The sequence below is a fragment of the Lampetra planeri genome, unplaced genomic scaffold, assembly GCF_965212315.1.
Source record: "Lampetra planeri unplaced genomic scaffold, kcLamPlan1.2.h2 scaffold_1122, whole genome shotgun sequence".
In the NCBI taxonomy this organism is placed as follows: Eukaryota; Metazoa; Chordata; class Hyperoartia; order Petromyzontiformes; family Petromyzontidae; genus Lampetra; species Lampetra planeri.
Window position 1 is genome coordinate 24,589 of NW_027613833.1, and position 8,528 is coordinate 33,116.

At 44.3% G+C, this 8,528-nt stretch overlaps 2 protein-coding genes across 2 annotated transcripts; both read right to left on the bottom strand.

The window, feature by feature from the left end:
* Window positions 1–3,189: 3,189 nt before the first annotated feature.
* LOC144738677 (phosducin-like protein) lies at window positions 3,190–4,458 on the bottom strand. Its single transcript, XM_078621670.1, is given in 4 exon segments — window positions 3,190–3,753; window positions 3,892–4,073; window positions 4,285–4,326; window positions 4,329–4,458. Coding segments are annotated over 4 exon segments (918 nt in total).
* Window positions 4,459–6,348: 1,890 nt separating this feature from the next.
* On the bottom strand, window positions 6,349–8,523 carry LOC144738674 (prostaglandin G/H synthase 1-like; the record flags this gene model as incomplete). Its single annotated transcript, XM_078621668.1, is given in 7 exon segments — window positions 6,349–6,611; window positions 6,614–6,697; window positions 7,322–7,396; window positions 7,399–7,469; window positions 8,001–8,158; window positions 8,190–8,311; window positions 8,481–8,523. Coding segments are annotated over 7 exon segments (816 nt in total), but the record flags the coding sequence as incomplete, so codon positions are not given.
* Window positions 8,524–8,528: the final 5 nt, after the last annotated feature.

Genomic DNA, 8,528 nt, shown 5'->3' on the forward strand with positions numbered 1-8,528 from the left:
ATTGACTCGCAATAATAAATAAAAGATTTTGTTTGGGGAAAAAACATGATTTTGTTCTGTTCAATTCATATGAGGCCGGCTGATGTATGAAGAGATGTTACTGCACAATGGTATTTTCAGTGTTTAGCAAAGTAGTGAGAGAACTATAAAATAAATACAACAGTTTAAACAAAGGCAAGTCAGGGGAATTAAGCACGGTCACTGCAGTTCAAACAGCACACTTCAACAGACTGAGTTTGTACTAGAAAAATTCCTTTACATGTTTATATTTCTTTAAAATAAATTCCACACAACGGTGTGTCCACATACGACTGACCCTCAGTAAACTCATCAGAGCACAGTGTGTCTCAGCCTTTGGACCCAAACTATTTAGAGCAAAGAGTGGAGATTCCGTTGTCGGATTTATCTGGTGCTGGAGTGCAGGCAGAGCTTTCTGATGTCGAGTCTTCATACTTCATATTCCTGGACGTCACCTTGTCCGTCATCACAGGGTTCTTGATCTTCAGATTGCTGCATCTGGAATGTGAGTTTTAATAATAATGGCAGAAAAAACAAACTGACATATTTAGCTACACCTGTATGCGCTATAGCCAAGACCTGGAAATAATTCACTTTACATCACACGTAGAGTGAATTAACATGACATTAATGTAATGTAAATGTTCCACAGACAAAGGACATTATAATCCATGAGTGCAAACGGCCATGATCCAAGTAGCCTCAGTAAACTGGTTCTTTATTTATAATGATGAATGTTGATCAGCCCCTGGTGGGAAAAAGCTGCTGTCAACTGCTCATTCAAACACCTTCTGGCTTATGTGCCACAATTACACAGTTTTCTTTAACGGCAGTGATGACATCAGATGCTTAACCGAAAACTCGTCCTTTCATCGACCGAATAAATGTTTGATTTTTTTTCTGTTGTATGCTTTATTGAGAATTTAATTTTTCAAGCCCCTGGCGTTTTTTTTTTATTGCAATCCACACTCACATTCTTTTGCAAACTATATATGGTATCTTTTAAATATATATATATATGTATGAATAACGAAACAAAAAGAAACAAAATGAAAAATGAGACTAATAGAACTACCAGTCTTTTCCCCTCTGCCAAACTGCTGATGCAGAGAGGTCAGGAGGTCAACCTGCAGATGGATGCCTAATAACCATTAATCAATTATCAATGAGCCTCAGTGCTTCACCATGGACATTTCTGTCCATCTGAGCACATATGGTCTCTCTGTCATTTTGCCTGTTTTTGTAACAGTCTCTCTCTAGACAAAGTTTGAAATTCAACATTTAATTTTTCAAATCACTCAGTGGAACAGTATGAAACAGATTTACTATACACTGGTACTAATGTAAGGTACTAATGGACAAATATGTCCAATTCTAAAAAATGCTATAAGAACTCAACATTCTATTTATTTTTTTCATAAATCTCTTAAATATTAGATGTGTGTCCCAGCCAGCAGATAAAACTTCAGCTCCCAGGCAGCAGATGACCTCCATTTATTTCTTTTTGTAACAGTAATTTGTGGAACAAACACACGGACATTACAAGTATATCGTTTCCAATCAAATGACACTGGTGTTAAACGGCCTCCATCGCTGGCGTCACCCTGCTCGCCGATGTGGAATCATCAGATGGATTTTAACGACGCCCGCTGGCAGCTTTCCACCCATGGAAAGAAGAACTGGCCACCGCCCACTGAGCTGAAGCTGATAAAGGATCCTGCAGCGACTGCTGTGTGCTTGAACACATCCTGTGACGGGGGTCCGATGGAGAGGACGTGAAGATGTGTCAGCTTCCCTCCCAGAGCAGAGGCTGCGTGCCGCCATGAGGAGGCCGAGGCCGGCGTTGCTGTTCTTCCCTCTGACTCTGCTCGTCCTGCAAAGTCAGAGCTTTGAATTGCAGGACACCATCCACGAACTCATCGAGGAGAACATCCACCTCCACGACCGGCTGGAGAACCTCACCCAGGCTCTCAGGGAGCTCAAGCGGATGCTGTGGCATCACTCCAATGGTACTCGACAACCTACACACACTATTCAGCACATTCATCTCCATCCTCTACGACTGCAACGCAACATTACTTATACTAAATACTCCAAAAATGGACGTTTTCTATTTAAAACTATTTGCTGTCAAACTGTTCTATTTAAAATATTCTGTCTCGTTTCTTTTAAAAACAAGACCCAGATCATCATGAACACCACGAACATCATGCCGACGTTCAGCATCTGTGGGACGAATGGTCAGAACACGGTGCGTATCGCGTCGGCGCTGTAAAACTCTGTAAACACGTGTTGATATCAGAGAGCAGCTGGACACTGCGTGAGTCTGGTCGCGTGTCAGATCGATTTCAGTCAGACATTTCAGGGTCATGGACGCACCAGAGGGGTGATGACGTTTCAATCAACAGAACCATAATTAGACACTCAGGTTGTCTCTTTTCCTGTCAGGTATCAACGCAGACACCCGCCTGCTGCTGGAACGGGCGTTCTGCAGACATGACCTGCATGGCTCAGCCGGTCGCCTCCATCCAGGCTCCACCCTGCTGCGGCTGGCGCTGCCCTCTCTCACCCTGCTGCTGCTGAGCTGTTTGCAAACCGTATGAGACCTACCCAGCCTCGGACTCATTCAGCCGCTACCGACAGGTCGGATGACTTCACCGACTTGTAAACCGTCCTCTCTGGGGAACGGACCCGGCGCTTGTTAGAACAAATAACTCACTTAATACATGTGCAATACTGTCATCATCCCCAACACAGTACGAAAATAACTTTTAAAAAAAGTAAAAAACAAAACAAAAACAGCGGGTCCGAACTTGTGTTTTATTTTCCTCACAATGTGAAATGGTGCAGCACATACAAAAGTTACAAAAACGGAGTTAGTTTGTTGATAGGAAGAGGGTGGATCAAAGCAAGGAAATGTTTTTAGAATATACAATGAATAAATAATGGACAGTCACAATCCACAGTAACATCTACATCAACCTCAGCTTCTCACTATGATGACGGACAGAAATTTACTTACAGCTGGAATGATATATGTTTCCGTTTGGTTCTGCTTCAACGCTGGTTGTTTTGATTCAGTCCATCATCACTACGGGGGTGGTGGTGGTGGTGGGGGTGGGGGGGGGGTCGTATCCATACATGTAAATGATCTATGGTCCATGCACACGTCTAGTCTATATCCAGATCGGAGTCGTCGTCACTCGGGTTACTCTGTATGATGGCTCCATTGCGTACGGCCTTTGGGACGGTGGGGGACTTGTCGGGCAGCAGGCCGTACTCCTGCAGCAGGGCCTCCAGGTCCACTGCGAAGAAGTCCTCCCCGAGCTGGTCTGTGAGACGCACAAAGTTGCCGATGAGGTCCCCTCCTTTGTAAACCAGCAGCGCGGGCAGAGCGCTGTCCCTGAACAGCGCGCTGGTGCTGATGGCCGAGCTGCGGACGCTGCAGAACTTCACCAGCGGGTATTCCCGAGCCAGACATATCAGGCTGCCGCTCATGGCCTCACAGCCCGGCACCTCCGGCTCGTAGATGTGGATCATGACCAGCGTGCATTTGTCCTCCTTGTCCAAGGCTTCCAGGAACTCCTCGCCGCTGTTCAGCTCCAAGACGCGCTCAAAGCGTTTGCCGCGGCAGAGCTGGCGCCGCATCTCCTCGATTCGCTGCATGCGGTAGTGCTGCAGGAAGTCTTCGTCGTCGTCTCCCTCCCGGAGCATGTTGTACTCCTGCGTGGTCATCTGGACCGACAGAGGAAACCACACACACGTGTGTTACGGTCGGACCCCGGACGGACAAACCAACACTTCCCGTACTGCTTTCACACGCTAGCGGCTGCAGTTTGCAGTTCACAAGCATGTTGTCCTCGTGTCACTCACTTTGCCTTGGATCTTTTCCTGCAGCTGCTTCTCTTTCTCCTTGTCTTTTTCCAGGTCCTGGTCGGAGCGGCAGGTCATCGCCAGCTTCTTGATTAGCCTCTCCATCTCTTTCTTCTGCTCCTGCTTCTGCTCCACCTCCAGCTGCTTGTACTTCCTCCAGTCGTTGATCACACCCTTTGGTCCTGCGATGTCGACGTCACCATTTGAAAACGAAAACACACCAGATTTTCATGCTTTGATGGTTTCATGTGGCTGAGGACGTAGTGTACAGAACCAACTGCTAAGTGCTCTGACGCTTCCCTCACTGGTATTTTAACACATGAATGTGCCGTGAAGCGCTGGAATCCATTTCCGATGCTCTAATTACAGCGTGCACATGTTCAGGTCAGCTACCTGTATTGACGGCGCTTCCATCCGGATTGTAGTCGATCTCACCTCCTGAACGCTGGCGTCCCTGATGGTCTTTCCCTCCCCTTCGTCATCGTCATTGTCGCTGCCTTCGTCCTCGCTGCTGCTACAGTAATACTGCAGCTTCTCCCCCAGGATTTTATCATCCAGAGTCGTCATGACAACAGCTCACCTGAGGGCAGCAACTATTAATATGTAGACAGGACACAGATGCAACTTTTGATTTACATACATTTGACTTCTTTTTATGTATTTGTACAGCTTACATCAATATTCTGATAAAAAAAAAAACGAACAGGTGGTATTAATCTCTCCTATTGATGTCTGTGTGGGTGTGACCTCATAACAGCACGTTTGTAGTTGTTTTACTGAAGTCAGTGATCCATAATAATCTACACGAACCAGGGTTCTATCTGCCGTAGGCTGTAAACAAAGGGCTTATGTCAAAACTAGGACAGGGAAAACATACACAGCTCAAGCTAAAGTGTGTCATTGTCGGAATAAACTGCACATATGGACAGATGAACAAACCTCTCGTACGTACACATACACAAAATAAAACCGGGGTTTCACTTGAATTGAATTGTCATTTCGGGAAATGACAGTAACTTCATGTCCGTGAATATAACGTTGGCCCGTTATATATTATACAACAGCCTTGTAAACGTCACTGTTCTAGTTATTTATTTCTCGCAAAGCAGTTGCCAGCTATAGAGAATGTTGTTTCTTCAAAATGCTACGATGAGGCAGGATGAATCCAATCCAATTAGTCGTTAGTAAAGAAGGACGAGGGCCGTTATCGCAGCTGCGGTTCCTGAATGTGCGCTCGTTTAGCCTTAGCTACAAACACCCTGTCGCTCACCGTCAACACTGGCAGGCTGCAAGCGGGGTGAACGTCAACTTTAGTCTCCACTCACGTCATTCCAGATGTGATATATAAATACCCAACAACCAAATTTTACTGCATGTGAAGGAATCTTACCTTTGAGAACGGACAGCGTAAATAAACGTGTCGACAGTTCCCAGTGACACCCAGCAATGCTAATGCGCTAGCTTAGCTTCCGCAAAGAGCGATGATGCGTTCGCGGACTAACGGACAACAGAAAATGGCCTCAGAGCTTAAATCCATGATGTTTTGCCACACCACCTGATGACTCCATTAAACAAGAGTTAATGCATTTCAAAGATGAATTGTTGGTGTAAGTGTAATTTAATGAATCACGTGTTTCAAGGATTGTCTTTGTGTTGCACTAAAAAAGTGGATGTGTTCCTCAGAAATCGGTACAATGACAGTAAAGGTACGTGATGACGTTTTGTATCTGTCGTAAAAAGTGCAATCTCATTTTCACCACAGGAGGGAAATACTAACACTAAAACTACTACCGACACCAAAATCTCAATTAACAAGCTACAAATTTTTGAACATCTGATTTTACAATACTACAGTATTGATGAAAAAAAGATTCATGTAAATAATTACCTTGTCAAAAAGTGCTGAGTCATGCATTTTTTTTCGTGCTGCTATGCACTGGTCATTTTTAAATGCATCTTAATTAGTCAAAATGTTCCAACTTTCACTGTTTGGCTTTGAACTCTCATTGTGAACCCTGTGTGAAAAAAGAAGAAAAAAAATGTACACCTTGCACTGCCTGTGTTTTCATCATTTTTTAGTCGTTGCCAAAAGAAACACTGGATTTACAAGAATGATGACTGGGAGGTGGCTCGTGGAGGAACAACAAAAGATCTAAATCACTGCCAGTATTCATACCTTTATTACTGGACCATGTGAGCATGTCGGTGGTATTTCTCTCTTCTGGCACAAAGCATTTCACACCAAACTTTATTTCCTGTCAGACCAAGTGAACAATGAGTGAGCTTGAGTTCCTGCTGAGCTCTGGGTTCTGGGAGGGGATCCTGCTGCTCTTTCAGTGCGTTATTGCCTTCTTCACACAAAGTCTGGAGCACTTGTTTTGTTTCGTAAGCTGCAGCCTCCCTGACCTTCATGTGGGGATCTCACACCATCAGGTGTCTGCGAAAGGTCAAAGCTCATCAGTCTGATCTACTGTCGCCTTTCTCTCCTCTTAACTGCTCCTCGGCTGGCACTTTAAACGCCACATACGGACACGTCCTGGTGTTGAGGCAGACCAGGTTCTTCAGGGACGCAGAGTTCACTATGTCAAAGCCGACTTTGCCTCCAAAGGTGCTGGGCTTCCAGTAGTCCTGGAGAACATATTGGGTTCCCAGGAGGCCTTTTAGGGAGAACGGCGCACCCATCTCAACCATGCTTTCACCAAATATGGCCCCCGGCCGCGTTTTTCCAACATCAAACCAGGATAGAATTCAAGAGCATCGATGTCACCGTAGAACTCTTCAAGCATGAGCGCTATCTCCTCATTGTCTGTAAAAGACGACAATAGCATCACAACTCCATCAAATATGTAACACCACAATCCGCAGGAATACATTTTTAGTCCAACTAGCAGCCGGGCTCGAGGAATGACAGTCAGGCGATACTTCTGCCACCGTCGGTTCATAAATATCTCCAGGAATGCGATTAGAACTGGTGCAGACTCAAGTTCGCACCAGCACAATGACCACTTACCTGCCTACTCATCTTATTTTAATCCATCTTTGTACACTCACTTAGCAACTGTAATATTTACTGGACGACATCCTGCCTGTAGCCTACGATACATTCCATGTTGACGGGAGTGGTCTCCATGACAACAACGCTTCATATGATCTTTCACAGCCAGTGGAGTTGAATGGAAACAGAACTTGCGTCAGCACCATCACACGTAGAAATCCTTTGAACCTTTACATGGACGCCAAAATGCACTGATGCCAAAACAAACGTTTGGCCTTTTTTCCCTGGAACTCTAAAACTTTTGAGAGCGAGAGCGCTTTCTGTGCAGGCGTACTGAAAGAATGTACATACAGCTGCTCTCAAGGACTCGTAAAAGTCGTAAAATCACGTGGCTGCGTTTGTGTGGTCTGAACACAACCATTTTTTTTGTCTTACCAGTGAAATGTGTGAATGACGTGTATGGCTTGAGGTTAAAGCGTTTCCTATACTCGTTGAAGGGCTGAATGCGAGTTGCCGGGATTCCTTTATGGCTCCAACAGCTACTTTGGTCACCACAGCATTGATGTTGTGGCCCCCACCGATCTGTAGGACAAAGGTTTGATTATTGTAGACGATTTACTGCTGAGAACATATGTTACCTTATGTAAAAGGTTGCATTTGATGATCTGCTTTGTTTAATCCTTTATCTTATATTTATCTTTATTAGTTTTATGAATATATATATTATTCATCTATAAATATATATTAATGTATGAAGTATTTTCTATTTTCTATTATATTTATGTATAAATTATTTCATAATTAATATACTTTCGAGTATATTATATTTGTATACAAAGATGAATATTTTTCTTGAAAATGTTTTAATAAACTCAAGGAATAATATATGGTCGCTTCACTGACGGATTTTAGATTAAAAAAAAAAGAGCGAAAGTCACAAAAGTCTTCTAATATGTGGGGTTTAACTCAGAGGGATTAATATTTTCAAAGTTTTTAATATTTTTAATGTCCCAGGGGGGTTAACTGGCAGGTGACAGCACAGCAGTAATGGGAGTAGCAATAGGAAACTTCACACGCTAACATTTGAATTCCTTTTCTCCCATGTTTACGTTACCTGCCAGCAACTTGCCGAGTGAAGGCGTCCACCAGCTTCTCCACGCCGTAGTGTGTGAGAACAGAGGTGTTGAAGAGGAACTGTGCGTACGACAGTTCATCTCCGTTAATGAGGAAGCTCTCCGGCATTAGTGGGTGCCAGTGGTAGAGCTGGCTGAACTCCAGAGAGATTCGGTTCCCGTACTGGAACTGAGATTCGGTTCCCGTACTGGAACTGGCTGTTGAACAGCAGGGTGGGATCAAACTTTAACTGCAGCAGGTATCCACTGAGGTGCTGCACATATTCTTCGATCACTATCCGTATCGTCTCCCCTGCAACACACATCCACAGCATTAAGTAACAAATGAAGGGGAAGTTCAATCTAAATCAATCAAATAAATACCTAAAAAAAATGTTGAACTATTCCTTTAATTCCTTTAGTGATTCTGTATCATGGGAGTCATTGGAGGCAGGGAGGGGTTAACACTGCGTCCAGCTCACCGATGATGATGAGGCGTGCAGTCTGGAAGAGTTGCTCGTCATCCCAGG